Source organism: Syngnathus leptorhynchus, chromosome 7 (genome assembly GCF_054491065.1).
Source record: "Syngnathus leptorhynchus isolate UIUO chromosome 7, UIUO_Slep, whole genome shotgun sequence".
Classification (NCBI taxonomy): Eukaryota; Metazoa; Chordata; class Actinopteri; order Syngnathiformes; family Syngnathidae; genus Syngnathus; species Syngnathus leptorhynchus.
Window position 1 is genome coordinate 8,797,391 of NC_141201.1, and position 14,915 is coordinate 8,812,305.

The 14,915-nt window shown below is 40.7% G+C and overlaps 2 protein-coding genes across 5 annotated transcripts; one reads left to right on the forward strand and one right to left on the reverse strand.

Annotated features, from left to right (window-relative positions):
• The first annotated feature begins 379 nt into the window (after nt 1-379).
• siral1 (SIR2 antiphage like 1) lies at nt 380-9,863 on the forward strand. Of its 4 annotated transcripts, none has more exons than XM_085916093.1 (7): nt 380-849; nt 1,136-1,225; nt 2,114-2,366; nt 5,176-5,289; nt 5,984-6,112; nt 7,829-8,126; nt 9,083-9,863. In XM_085916093.1, the coding sequence occupies exons 2-7, from the start codon at nt 1,143-1,145 to the stop codon at nt 9,103-9,105; spliced, it is 900 nt and encodes a 299-aa protein (XP_085772219.1). In that variant the 5' UTR covers nt 380-849; nt 1,136-1,142; the 3' UTR covers nt 9,106-9,863. The 4 variants fall into 4 exon arrangements, with proteins under 4 accessions (XP_085772219.1, XP_085772217.1, XP_085772216.1 ...); XM_085916091.1 differs by having other exon boundaries at nt 382-849; nt 5,062-5,289; XM_085916092.1 differs by having other exon boundaries at nt 383-849; nt 5,062-5,289; nt 9,015-9,863.
• A 55-nt stretch (nt 9,864-9,918) lies between these two features.
• On the reverse strand, nt 9,919-14,915 carry srpra (SRP receptor subunit alpha). The gene is made up of 15 exons (XM_085916089.1): nt 14,814-14,915; nt 14,565-14,703; nt 14,197-14,280; nt 13,944-14,107; nt 13,624-13,784; nt 13,383-13,530; nt 12,993-13,143; nt 12,796-12,917; nt 12,598-12,719; nt 12,429-12,515; nt 12,172-12,344; nt 11,839-12,052; nt 11,517-11,680; nt 11,121-11,219; nt 9,919-11,048 (listed from the first exon to the last, which is right to left on the reverse strand). Exons 2-15 carry the CDS (start codon nt 14,685-14,687, stop codon nt 10,920-10,922), a joined length of 1,941 nt encoding a protein of 646 aa, XP_085772215.1. The 5' UTR covers nt 14,688-14,703; nt 14,814-14,915; the 3' UTR covers nt 9,919-10,919.

Consider the following 14,915-nt stretch of genomic DNA (forward strand, 5'->3'; position numbering starts at 1 on the left):
TTTGATTCATTTAATAAGATTTGATGAATAAGTGAACAGAATTTCAAAAAAACTACAACTGTGTGTGACAGCAGGAAAATATAATATTCTCCATTCTAGAAAGTATTGAAAATGGTCGTAGTTGTTTTTCAAAGTGACTAAAAATGCACAATTGCAATTATGTTAAATCACTTAAGGGCACAGAGAGGTGGAATAAATAAATTAAATGTGCATAGTGCTATTTTCATAACCAGTTTTCAGAGGAGATGCAATAAACAGGATTTATTTATATAAAGTCTGAAGCCACCTGTCCTGTCAATATGTACAACCTTTTTCTTCCACGAGACAAGAAACCAGGCTCTTTTTTTTTCCGAGCAACACGTGAAGGCGTCATAAGACAAGCAGCAGGCTCGCCACAGGCGGTGACTTCAACCACCTCTCCTCTCGGCTCTCACACGTCATACAAACTTCAACATTAGACAAAAGTTGAGCCTCCGCGTCGTGCACACTTGATCTCGTTACATTTGTATGCCGTTTACAAAGATTGCTTTTAAACTCTGCGTCCAGCATGACAAGTTAACCCGAGATGATTGCCTCGAAACAAGGTTAGAAAGACAGCTATAGCAACAGTTGTTTTGGAATATCACACACAGTCAAGTTAGCTCGAGTCTATCATTTTGAATCCCCGGTTTTGCCCGTTACTTCGTGTTACAAATCTTTGACGACGTGGACTTTTTCGATAAAAAACAAAACAAAAAAAACCCCCATAGATAGCAAGCAGTAGAACGACTGTTACTGAGCTGGAATTATAACGACTTCTCCGTGAGCAGACTTTCAAACATTGGGCGCCCGCTCCCTGCAGAGATAAAGGTGAGTCGTGTTCATGTAAATGAGAGCTTTGACAAAGAAAAATAAATTTCTTTACTTATCTTTTACCTAGAATGGCTCAAACTACATGCGTTTGACGGTGACTCAGTATTTGCTTATTAGAGATGCGCGCTGAACTTCCTGTTTGTAGCATGACTAAGAATGTGCATGTGTATTGTTTAGTTTTTTTCAACTGTTTAATAATGCAAGCCACTGGCGCGTGAGTGAAGTAAAATGAAAAGTTGCAAGTGTTTGTTTGGTATGGCACTCACTATTCGTATGGCTCCAGGTGCTGAATGGCCTCTGTAGTAGCGGTGAAAACTGAGAAACGAACTGCAGCTGATTCACAGGATGCAGATTCAAATGGAAAGAAGCCTAGGTAAGCACATGGCATGGCTGGAAAAAAAACACAAATACTTGAACACTGAAAAAACACAAATACACAATACGTAATTTTCGGACTATAAGACGCACCAGCTGAAATTCGGGGGTATTTTAGTTTTTTTCTGATATAAACCGCACCGGACTATAAATCGCACGTGCGCACGAGTTATTAACAAAGAACGACAGTTCATATGCTGGAATCTTCTTCCTTCAACGTTAGTAGTTTGGATTTGGACTGTAATGTTTGTGACACCAGTCCTGGACCTGAATTATATTATGTCTCAGAATTCTCGGTTTTGTGACACTGCAACAAAATAACAAAACAATATTAAAGATTATATTAATCTTAGCAGGCCTATGTAGAATTTTTCACAAAATAATGTTATAGCCTAACCCCCCCCCCCCCCCAAAAAAGTTCAAATAAAGATAATGCAGCCCAGTGAACTAGTGCAGTGTAAATATTGCCCATATATTTCTGAGGTTCTGGCTTCAAATATTGTCTCAGTGCCTCCTGTGTGGAGTCTGCTTTTCCCTGTACTTGTAGGGAGTACCAACTTGCATCTAATTTGTCTCATTAGTCAAAAAACGCAAATGTTAAAGTACCCGGTCCATTTGGAAAAGTATGGCTTAAATAGAAACACCACAAAAAAAAAAAGTGTAGCAAAGACACCAAGTGAATATCAGGTTTCTGGTAATTTAATGTTCTTAACTAAGCTTTTAACAGGTAAAATATTAACGTTTATATGTAATGCCACAAGATTCTACGATTTGATTTGCAGTATACAATTTGTAACTAGTTCTTGCTGACACAGCGAACATATTCAGATGTGTGATTCAGGAAAGCCCTGTTTTATAGTATGCATAATATCTGTGTGCCCAAAAGGAAACTGCTGCCCAGCCTTAAGACAAAGCATGCCCCGGAGCTTGTCTTGGTGATCGGCACCGGCATAAGCTCCGCCGTGGCTCCACAGGTCCCAGCTCTCCGCTCCTGGAAAGGTCTCATACAAGCCTTGCTGGATGCCGCCAATGACTTTGACTTGCTAGAAGAAGAGGAGAGCCGACGTTTCCAAAAGCACATGCAGGAAGATAAAAATTTGGTGCACGTGGCTCATGACCTAATTCAGAAACTTTCCCCGGTAAGGTCCCATTTGTATTATTTCTCTTTGCTTCTCCTTTCCAAACTGCAAACAAAAACCACAGAGGAAGTACTAGTTTGTACTTCAACTAAAATAAAAACTTCAAACCATCATCACGATTGATTTTGGATTTGCCAAATTGTACTTATATTCTACTAATGTATTTTTTTCTGTGGTACCAGTTGGGTAGAAAAACTGCAGTGCAGTGCATTTAATCCATAGAACCATAAATGGAATTTAATGTGACATAAAGGGTCTGGCTGCCCTGTACTTGTTTGTACTTGGCAAATAGTTCAACTTTATCTTGGTATGGTTTTATCATACAGTGCTTAACTTCAAATCCTAACATTGTAGAGTTTTTAAAAGCATAAAGAAGTTGACCTCCATTCAAACTAATGTATCTCTGATCTGGTGGCAAACATTCAGAAGGAGATTACAGCTCGAGTTTCTACACATTCAACAGTTAACAGTGATGCATTCTGTTGTTTTATTATTAATGTTGCTTTGGTTCCATGTTTAAATGGCATAAGTTGCCTATCCTCTTCTCATTCAACAACAACAAAAATCACACAAAAGCGAAACTCATTTGTGGAGAGAGAAAATTTGCCTGACTTAATGATGTATTTATTGATTGGACTTGCCACATTTTTGTGTGTCTTGGGAACAGTAATTTCCACTGAGATTTTTGACCGTTTCCAAATTGTATCCCTTTGATTTTTTTAAGTTTGACGTAACTTTCCTTGAAATCAGTAGCCACCATTTGTGCATGGTATTGGTGACTGGATGTAACAGCATGATTACATTTATAAAATATCAAGTTGACATCACATGGAAAGACGATTCGATCAAGGTCAGTCAAAAGTAGTTAACCCACTATTAATTTTTGTTATGGTTTGAGGAACTTCTTTTACTAACATCCCGATTTTTTTTCTTTTTTTTTTTCCTTCCAAACAAAGTATATAAACCTCAGTCACTAGACAACCCCCCCCCCACACACACACACACACACACACAAGATTCCTTCATTAATTCCAATAAAAAACACACAAAAGCAACACACCCATATTACTTTTTGGACCAGTCTGCGCTTGAGGAATTGCCGGCAGATGGGGGGGGGTCCTGATAGCATTTGCCTCCTGTGTTAGTCGTGTCTCATTGCACCTTTGACACTGATAAAACTCACTCTCATTTCTGGCTCCCCTGGTACTTTTTGGGATTTAAAAGATTGTTTTATTGGTGCGTATATAAATGCATTATAATTCATTATAAACTGACCTAATTTTTGCCAGTCTGTGTGAACAGCAATTGTTTTGACAACATTGTATGGAACGAACCTTTTCAAAAATGTACTCGACCTCTCTCTCGGACTGTTATCATGATGCCAATTTGGATTTTGAAAGAACTCTGTAAGAATGCTAATATCCTGAAAAATCCACTAACGCGCAGTTTGACCTACTTCTACATGGGATTTCCATACTCTGCAGTTTCAGGTACTGGAAACATAAAGACTCAAGGACAAACATTGTACATAAGGAAGAAGTCAAAATTTTTTTACAATAATAATTTCTATGGCCCTCCACTTGTCAAATCATTCTATCATAATGTGTCATCCTAACAATCTCTTTAAAGCTCTTCAAAATTAGAAGCAGCTCTAATTTTGACCACATAGAGCTATGGGTGTGTCTCTTGTAACATCATTGGAATTCCCATCATCTCTACGTTTTGGGAAAACTCTGCACTGACTACAAAGCAAGTCCTAGTGAAACCGGTTAATTCTCTGTTGGTTTAAGAACTGGACTTGTTTACTTGCACTTTATTTGGTGTTTGCTCGATTCCTCTGATGGCCTTAGGACACGGTGATGGACTTGGCTGCCATAGACACTAGATGTGTATAATGGGTTTCTTCCTGTGGAAAGGAATCAAGCTGTTTAGCCCATTAGTTCGGTAATCATGGCAAGTCCGTCTCCCAGAGTTGAGCGTCTCCCTGTGCCCGAATCACCTTGGTCGCTACAGCAATGCACAAAGACTCACTATTTTTAGCTTTTAATACAGATTTACAACCCTCCATCTTTTACACGCTGTTTACAGGCTGCAAAAAAAGGGGCCTTGAATTTTTTTTTGCTGTAATGCTGCCCTGGCTCCAACCTGTATAGACAAATGCATTACAAATGTATTTTAAGGCACTTGATGCGACCTTGATTTAGGTCACATGAGATAAGTAACACCTCGAACTCAAGGTTAATCCAATTAGTTTCCTACTTGGTTTTAAGATGTATGGGTGGTCATGTTTTTGGGAGCGCTCCATTCTTCATTTTCATGTAAGATTAAAATGAAATAAATTAGTAATGGAAAGTAAAACTTCTATCCATCCATTTGATTTGATATATTCCATTTGTGCGTATTGGTGTCACGAGCAAGCTGGAACCTATCCCAGTTTACCTAACCTATCCCAGTTTACCTAGGTGCAAGAGGTTGATCTTGTTGCCAGACAATTTCAGGGCATATACGTGATGTGTGACGTTTGAAATTTTCTTCTTAGATTTTGTCATACATAGTTTTCGTTTTTTAAGGCTTTAGATAGTATTGCATTGCATTTGTCATTTTTAATCACAATTAAGTAACTTTTATTGCAGTTTCACTGTCATGTCTTTTTAAACATGCTTGTAAACATTTTGTGTCATGGTATTGTTTTCAGAGAACAGGCAATGTGCGGTCCACGTTCTTCAAGGATTGCCTGTATGAAGTGTTTGATGATTTGGAGTGTAAGATGGAGCATGCCGGGAAACATCTTCTGCGCTCCGTGCTGCAGTTGATGGAGAGTGGCTCGCTGGTCCTCACCACCAACTTCGACAACCTGTTGGAGATCTACGCGGCCCACCAAGGCACCAAGCTGGAGTCTTTGGATCTGACTGACGAGAAAAAGGTAAATGTTCCTGTTTGCTTATACTGAGGTATTGATTGAACGGCCTAGCCGACGGTAGCTAAAGCCAGTCAGCAATTTGAAGAAAAAAAAAAAAAAGAGCAAAGGTCACTGGAGCATGAACGTGACCAAACATGATTAGTCAGCCTGACTCAGACAGTTGAGAAAATAACAACCTATAAATACTAAAGCAATGTGATTTCTTCATTTGGAAATTCCAAATCTACAGGAGTTCAACATGGTTTTATCTTCTCCTCTTAGTGACTGTTACAGGCTTCTAGTAAAGTTCCTCATGGGTCAATATTGGCGCAGTAGATAATGATCACATCTGAAACAGCCTTTTGTTTGGAACAGGTGGGCGATGATTGAATCTAGTTTTACATTATCGGGCTCTATTTGCTTTCGAGTTAAAACTGAGCCTGAAGCAAAAGTAAACTTTTGCTCAATTAAATTGTGCTACCTTTTTATTTTTATTTTATAATATTAGTGTTCCCTCCAGGCATTTAAAATAATGATCTCATAATCATAAAATACAAATGAAGAACTGTCCTGATGGAGGCATACCATTGTGCCTCTCAGTCGTGGTATTCATGTCATGTCTCCATCAGGGCCGTAATATCCGTTACGCCCTCCCTTACCCAGTCAGAACAGGATGGTGTGCAGTGGGCTGTTATAACGTGTGTGTATTTCTGTGTAGGTTTTAGAGTGGGCTCAAGAAAAGCGGAGGTTAAGTGTCCTACACATCCATGGTGTTTACACCAACCCGTGTGGTATTGTGCTGCACCCCGCCGGCTACCAGAATGTGCTGAGGAACACTGAGGTTATGGTGAGTGTGAAGATACCCTATTTTATACGATGATTTTGGCCATCACAGACAACGTTACGATGCATAGGTAGTCCCCCCCCAGGATTATGCAGAGAAAAATGCTGATTCCACAGAAACCAGTCCTGATTCCGTGGAGAGCAATTGATTCTATGGCTTAAACGTTGATTTTCCGGGAGCATATGAAGTACGAATATTTGAAGGAAATGATTTGCAGATTCAAAACAATGAAACATTGTGATTATAAAATAGTCAACATCAATATTCTTATTGTCCTTGGGTATAGTTATCTAAAATAATAATAAAACAAATAATAATCATAATGCATTTTATGTGCATTTCTTATTCAGTGCAAAATATTTCAGCAAACTATTTGTTTAAGGAAGAAAATGATAATGTTAAAGGAAAGATTAAACGAGATTAGATTTGTCCACTTGACCTAGATATTGTAAACATAAATGGTAGTAATTCAAAAGAAAGAAAAGCGTTGCCTCATTTGTACAAAATGTTCTTATTTCCTCCCGCATCGCTCATCTGTCAATACAAGGGGATAAAAAGACGAGCCCCTACACGCTGGACCATATTAACTTTGGTGAACACTGCCGCATGACATCATCTTTTGGCTGTCACTCGACTTTGTGCTTTTTACGCATGCATGTAACAACATGTGCTTTTTACGCATGTGTGTGACATCGCGAAGGCATTCTGTTGACATTTGACGCCATATCTGTTTTAGTAATGTTAATGGGAACAAAAAAAGATCAGATTTGACTAAAAACCTTAAATGGGCAGTGTGAACATAGCCTAGCTCACTGCGAAGTCTTAATTTTCTGCACCTCGCCCTCATTTCTGCATACTTCTCAGATTTTCAGAGGCCATTGAAATATGTGGTAAATCTGATATATGAGATAGTGACGTGTAATTGGTGTGGTATATTGTATACACTACCGTTCAAATGTTTTGGGTTGTGGCAGAAGTGAGGAACACGTCTTTATTCCATGACAATTAGCAAACATAATGGATCATGAGAACACTGGAGGGATGGTTGCTGGAAATGGGCCTTTATACACCTATGTAGATATTGTATTAAAAAGCAGATGTTTATACTTAGAATAGTCATTGTCTACATAGCAATTTATAGAGTGTAGCCCTGATTAGTTTAATCTTAGGCTCAGTAAAAAAAAAAATAGCAATTTTCTTTTTTTTTTTTTCTCAAAATAACGGAAGAGGATTAGGGCCAGTGAAGAAAAAAAAAACGAGTCAGGATTCTGACTTTAAAGTCAAAATTCTGACTTTAAAGTCAGAGTTCTGAGAATAAAGTACGAATTCTGACTTTAAAGTTAGAAAGTTCTGACTTCATTCTCAGAATTCTGACTTTAACGTCAGAATTCCGACTTTAAAGTTAGAATTCTGACTTTAACGTCAGAAAGTGAAAATTCTCAGAATTCTGACTTTAAAGTCAGAATTTCCACTTTCTGACTTTAAAGTCAGAAAGTCGAGACTAAAGTCAGAATTCTGAATTCAAAGTCAGAAAGTGGAGACTTTATTCTCAGAATTCTGACTTTAAAGTCAGAATTCTGAGAATAAAGTCAGTCACTTTAAAGTCAGAATTCTGAGGAAAAAAGTTAGAATCCTGTCACCCCTCAAACCTTTGAACGGTAGTCACGTACCAAATGACTAACAGTAACACATAGCCTATATTCCCACCGGATTCCACAGCGTGAGATTCAGAAGCTGTACGAGACCAAATCATTTGTTTTCCTGGGCTGCGGTCGTACCGTCGATGACACGACCTTCCAGGCGTTGTTCTTGGAGGCGGTCAAACACAAGTCTGACCTGGAGCACTTTATGCTTGTGCGGCGCGAAGATGTGGGGGAGTTCAAGAAACTACGCGACAACATGTTGGACAAGGGCATCAAGGTCATTTCCTACGGGGACGAGTACTCGGACCTGCCCGAGTACCTAGAGCGGCTGGCCAACGAGATCTGCTTTCGAGAGGTTTCAACAAATGACTGGGGTAAGGTACAGACCGTACAGTGTTCATATCTGGTTTGATGGATAAGAATTTGCAAACTTTTACGTTACATCACATTTGGTTTCGAGCAAAGGGATAGCTATACTACTGTATTTGTATTCCCTATCGATTCAACAAGCCCACAAGAAGTTCTGCCAAGTGTTTTTACTATCCAGGCTAAATTTAAGTAATTACTATGAAGCACAAAAATCTGAGCTGTCACGTAAGCATGACGTGTAAACCCAGACTAAAATCTTCAGTTTCCAGCCATGGTGCTTCCTATTTTTACAATCATGCATAAACCTTATCTTATTCCTTAATAATCATTCCCACACTCTTCTGTACATGTATTGTACCTTTACAGTAACTAAAAGAACCAACACGTGATATTTTGCCACACCTCCTGTGCTTGAACTCAGTCCGCAGTGACGCACGTTGCTCAGAGGCACGCCCCGCACTATCGGCGTGTATTTAAACGTTGTTCTTCCATCACTAATATACCTGCAAAGTAACGCCTTCGCGAAAGATGAAGCACAAAGTGGCGAGGGATCAATGTAAATAAACATATTAATACAATTGGGCATAAGACTCAAGTTTGGAAAACGCCTGGCAGACACACAAAGTTTTTGCAAAGTAATATTGTCTTATAGAGTACTGATTTTGTTTTGGGGCAATTTTCTTGTAAAATCTGCGTGGTAAAATGAACCTGCATTGATTAATTGTATGGCTCACTTTGCTAACTTTTGCACATGGTCTGATGGTGTGATTTTTGTATTTCTCTATAAACAAATTAAGGACTGGTGATTCCACTGGACTTTTTAGTTTTGATTGATTACTTCAGTGATGTGCCTACATGTATTTACTGTACAATATTTCTATCTGTATTTCCAGGGTTTTAAAATGGGGGGTGGGTGCAGCAGAACGGCTTTAACACTCACAAATACCTCCTTCACGGTTAGGACTGATTGCTTCTTCTCCCTGACATCAAGCTGCGGCCACATACTAGATTTCCACTGCAGCAAACAAGAGACTGATCTGATCGCTCCCTATGTGTTGGGAGGGCGAGAAAGCCAAAACTCTTTTTGCTCCTTCAAGGTCAAAAGAACTGCTGATGTTCTCGTACTTTCAGCCAACTGCTTGATGGCATTCATGAAAGCTGGCTTCATCAACAACTTTACTGAAATTCTTTGATTTTTTTTATTATTATTTTTGTCTGTGCCACAGACCATTATCATTGATGATCCAACAAAGGATCAGTTTACTGCAAGTATAGCAGCTGATTGCCTTAACATTGTGGCTGGGCTATGTATGTCATTTTCTTAACATTGTTATTTAAAAGGGAAGTTGAATTGAAGTTTGGGACACACCAGAAGATGTATATGTATATGCATCACATTGGCTGGTGTGGGAAGGGAATCTTACTTGCTCCATATGCGCAAAAACGCACATGTGACAAGGTCCATACATTTAACAGAATTGACATCTGCCACACAAGAACAGGGTAATGTTTTCCATTTACACTGTACTGCATACAGACTGGCATACTTTTTTGTACGTCATAGACAATTCCAATAACTATGTTCCTTTTTTTTGCAAGGTGTTGAAACTCCTGCAAGTAGAAACTTGCCACTCTGGTGCAGACTTGTTCTTTGTAAGTCTTTTGTATTTGAAACTACTCACGTGTGTTTGTGACATAGTATTTATAAGTGCTATTTTCAAAATAAAGCTTTTGGTATCCCATTTGTAGTGTTGTTCAGTCTGATAACAAAAAAATATATATATCAACAAGAGGAAGTTCCAAAATGCATGCCATGTACAGCAGCTTTATTTAGAAATGTTTACATTCTCATAAATTAGCTCAAATAATCTTCAATTCCCCTAATATTGCATTACTGCAAGTTAAAGGGAGGGGTTGCGTTGAGTTCCTCCTGAATCAATTAAGAAACTCATAGGGATAACATAAATAACCATTCTTGGAAAATAGGGTCAGAGCAATTATTCAATTACAAAAGTATTTCTGGGTGTCCACTGATTCATTCTATTAATTAGCCCGTAAAGAAACACTGTTTAGTTATTAAAGCAGAGTTTGGGAACCTCTTTCCTGTCAGAAACCATTTATGGGTTAAATGTTTTGGGGCTCCTAGTAAAAGTTAGTAAGCGGTTGTATTGTTTTTTTTTGTTGTTTTTTTTAAATTGCAGGGTGGGCCAGGTCAAATCTGTTCTGATGTATAGCTCACTTAAGACAATGTAGAAGTGTACATTTCATTCCAATTCATGACTGTCAACCGAATCCAAGTCCCATCTTTTCCTCTTGAGTAGGATTAAGTTCCATGTGTCCTTGATGTAAGAGGTAACCATGACTACTAGGCACTATGGTCACTAGACGTTGCACAGGCAGCTGCTGTCAACATGACCTTATTTAGGTAGGGAAGAAAAGACAAAATGTTGCTTAACTAGTTCTTATTGTGTAAACAGGTCCATTAGTTGGGATCGATTCAAAACTCAAGTGGATAATGAGGTACTTGTCAATTTGGCCCAAATCCTTACGTGTCAAAGAAAACGAGAGGCTTCTCTGGTTGTGTGTTTTTCAAATGCACTGCCGTCTTTTCACACCGCCCTCAAGGTGGGACAATGGTGTCAAAAGCAGAAAATGAGACATGATAGAGAGAACGGCACAGCAGGACGGCAAATGGAGGCTTATAGCAAGGGGCTTGAGCATTTCCTGGCAGCATGGCGAGATGATAGCTGGGCTTCCACGCGATATCCAACAACAAAGATAAAAGCGTGCCGCCGCCTTTAAGCCTTCATCAGAGCGCTGACCACAGCGCGGGCATTCAGACTGCGCAGGTCGTTGTACGTCTGCCCAGTGCCCACAAAAACTATTGGCTGGCCCGTGATGTAGGTCATGGAGATTGCTGCGCCAACCTGTGAAGGAGAAAGGAAACTGCGTCAAATGTTCCGATTCAAGCCAAACACGTGAAGCGCATTGGAACGCACCTTGTCGTCAATGGTGTCAAACTTGGTGAGCACGATACCGTCGATGAGGCGAGGTTTGTCAGACATAGAGTGGTCAGCCAGAGCCTGGTTGAACTTGACCTAGTGAGCCAAAAAAAAAAAAAAAAAGAAGTTCATGTGTACAAGTAACATCCTAATGCCCAACAAGATGTTTTCATCAATGAGGATTGAGGACAGTTGATAAGGGGAACACTGCCCTCTGTTGGACTTTAAATTAAACAGTATTTGACAGCAAGTTATCTGACGTTTCAAGGCTACAGTGGTCTAAGTTTAGGGATCTTTGAAAACAAATTCAGAATTTTTCTTTTCTGAATATATACGTTTTGTACTCATTTCTTTTCTAAGTATGAATTCATCTGCAAGGTAGGGTGGTCTTACCAATTGATCAACTGCCTCGTTGCCCACCAAAGCCTCCCCGACAAACAGCACGAGGTCGGGCATGTTGACGGCGATGAGTTTAGCCAGGGCTGTCATGAGGGGCGCATTGTCCTGCATACGCCCCGCGGTGTCTACCAGCACCACGTCGAAAGCCTGGTTGCGAGCTAGAAAGAAAAAAAAAAGAAGTAGCATAGTTATTCGATTTATGACTTTCATTACAAGTTTGGTTAACGACCTATTACATGTTTTTTCAGGCGTGTTTTGAGCGGTTACTATGTCGAGTCCTCTTATGTCAAAGTTTAAAATAGAAACATAATCTTACCATAAGCAATAGCCTCCATTGCAATTCCAGCAGCATCCTTGCCGTAGCCCTTCTCATAGAGCTGGACCATCGTTCGCCCTTTATGTTTCTCCGGAGGGTGCAGCGAGTTCAGGCGACGCTGGTGGGTTCGCAACTGCTCCACCGCTCCGGCACGGAACGTGTCACAGGCTGCGATCAGCACGGTGAAACCGTTCTCAATGAGCCAGAATGAGATCTGGACCAAGAAGAGAATGACAGAAGGTATCGTGACCATGGAACAAGGTGACCTTTATATGCTGCGCTTACGGCCAGTGTTCATTTCAATTTCAATCAACCTGTGCACTGAAAACTCACCTTTGCCAGGTTGGTGGACTTTCCAACCCCATTGACGCCACAGAAGGTAATGACGAAAGGTCTCCTCTGACTTTGCGCCTCCATGACGTCTCGCAGAATATCCACCCTGCGCTTGGGCTGCAGAATCTGCACCAGCGAATCTTGCAGGGCCTGCTTTACCGTTGAGGCAACAGCTACAGAAGATTTGAATCAATTCAATATGGTAATTGACTGTAATATTTGACTACATAACTTGTAAAAATGGAATGTTTACTTACTGGTGAAAGTGCCCATGACCTTGCCTTCCAATTTTTTGGCTACAGAGTCACAAAGCTGTGAGGCGATTTCAGCTGCTACATTCTTTGCTGTGAAGGAGGAAGCCGCAATGATGATGAATCAGTGATCCATGAGTTGGACGTGAGGAGACGAAAGGCGGCGCTGTCCTACCAATGAGGTGCTCCCTCAGCTTCTCTAAAACAGGCTCCATGTCATCCAGGTTCAGACTCTTGGAGCCTACCAGGCCCTTCAGCATGCCAAACATGCCTCCAAAGCCACCACTCTTCTTGGCACTGACAAGATTCCACAACATTTTCCATACAGACGTTTGTGCTCACACACTCAATGCTAAAAGCTAAGCAGTCATACCTTGTCTTGAGTGCTGTCTTGACAACAACTCTTTCCTCTTCCTCCTCTTCCTCCTCGCCATCATCACTGGAATCACATTCCACAGATGGCAAATCTCCAACCATGGAGGTTGGCTGCATCCCCTGAAACATTTAGGCGTTATTACACAGTGTCCATTAATCGAGTAAACATCTTCCAAAGGTAGAGTTGATACATACAGGATCAATAGGTGCATCCTGGTGTTGGTCACACCCACTAGGGGAACCCTCTCCGTTTCTGTCACTGTAGTCCAGCTCCTTGGTACTGTTGCCACCCATGTCCCAAACACGCCTCTGTTTCTCCTTGGGCTTCTGAGGCTTTGGAGACTTACTAGCAGGAGGACAAAACACCACCAGATGAATTTATGGCATACATTATTGCATTAACATTTAAAATCCAACACTTCAGTTCACGACTTGCTGGACAAATAGAGAAGGTTGGGTCAACATAAAGCATGAACGTTCAGAAGTGTTTTGTTTTTTTACCAGATGGATACAGGGTTGGATAGAGATTGTCTTTGATTTTCGAAATTATCTTCAGAACAGGCAATATGCAACATCGTTTCTCACCTGACTTTTTCAACAGGTCCCACTGCACGCTTGCGAAAGAACTCCTCTCGCTTCTTCTGCATGACCTCTTCGGGACTAAGGCCGTGATTGCCGTTCTCAACCAGTTTTGCGGCAGATGTGCCTTTTCCTTGATCTGCTTTGACAAGGTCTACCACAAAAGTTAGGAAAGATTGGCCAATCAGATCTTTGACATAATAATAATGATGACGTTGATGATAATGGGTCCTCCAACAACACTTACCTTCCTTTTTGGTGTTCTTGCTCTTCTTGCTACCCTGTTCCTTTTCTTTGTCCCCACCCTTGGTTTCTATCATTGACTTCACAGTTTTTTGGGATTTTTCAGACTCCTTAAAGGAGCGCATTGGTGCTGGGCTCCGAGCTTTGCTGCTCTGTTCTGCCTCTCTGGTGGAAAACAGACATTATATACACATTACATTATTGACATATCATTATTTCCAATCAAACACAGGTCGAATAGTCACAGACATCATTTTACAGATGAAATGATTGGTGGATTTTTTTTAAATCACAGCAATGTCTCAAGTCTGTGTGAGTAATTACCGAAGAAGCATTTGGAAGTCATCCCCAAACTCAAAGCTGTGGTTAAGAAGCTTCATCGCACCCTTTTGCTCCAGTTCATTCTTATAACGATCCCTGAAATGGAGCTGGATGTCATCTATGAACTTGTCCACGTAGGTCAGCGTCAGGATCTTTTGAAAACCCACCTAAACAGTGAGCGCAAGGGAAGATGGTGCAGGTCAGTGTTCACACTCGCATTATTTTTTAATTAGCAGTGATGCGTTCATTGACTTACCACATAAATTAACTCAAACTCATTGTCCAGTTTATATTTAAGATTCAGGGATTCGTGAGTGAACGAGTTATTCCCACTCCGCTCCTGGAAAGTAACACGAAGGACATATGTCAACAAGAACTACAAAAAATGTTTTTACACACTACACATCGTCCGCAGACAGCTTAAAAAATCACGACGATGTACCGAAACTATTTTCATTATTTTTTTAGTTCGCAGGGTTGACGGCGGTTCGGGTGTGACAGATTTGATCATGTCACGCAGTACAATTACATTACTATGACGTGCGCAGCTACCTGTTAGCATTAGCCGTTCGCACCGTTGTCAAGTCCACTGTCATGGGACGAGGACCGTTCACCGAGACTCACCTGCAGGATCACGGAGCGGATCAGGGCGTTGACTGGCCCGGTGAAGGACTCGGTGACACCGGTTCCCTGAAAGCACCACAGCACTATCCCCCCTTTGCTGAAGATGGTGAAAAAGTCAAGCATCTTGACACCACGTAACCTGGATTAGCGAGGGTAAAACGGGTTAGAAAGGTCCGAATCGAAGGCCTATTAAACAAAAACAGGACAGAAAACCATGATAGGGGTAATTCCTTCCCTGCGGGAACTCACCTAAATACTTAAATCGAAAGTAACCCCCCCACGCGTTGGAACCACCACTGGTGCAAAACAGTTTTAAGACACGTCAGATGCAGAACCAGGAAATGACGTGTA

Bases quoted from the DNA above. Each gene is read 5' to 3' on its own strand.
- srpra (XM_085916089.1), bottom strand. From the start codon at position 14,687: ATGCTTGACTTTTTCACCATCTTCAGCAAAGGGGGGATAGTGCTGTGG. The intron at 14,281-14,564 runs GTGAGTCTCGGT...GTTACTTTCCAG, and splicing joins TCCGCTCCGTGATCCTGCAG to GAGCGGAGTGGGAATAACTC. The intron at 13,144-13,382 runs GTGAGAAACGAT...TCCTCCTGCTAG, and splicing joins GGACCTGTTGAAAAAGTCAG to TAAGTCTCCAAAGCCTCAGA.
- siral1 (XM_085916090.1), top strand. From the start codon at position 1,143: ATGGCCTCTGTAGTAGCGGTGAAAACTGAGAAACGAACTGCAGCTGAT. The intron at 1,226-2,113 runs GTAAGCACATGG...TGTGCCCAAAAG, and splicing joins TCAAATGGAAAGAAGCCTAG to GAAACTGCTGCCCAGCCTTA. The intron at 5,290-5,983 runs GTAAATGTTCCT...ATTTCTGTGTAG, and splicing joins ATCTGACTGACGAGAAAAAG to GTTTTAGAGTGGGCTCAAGA.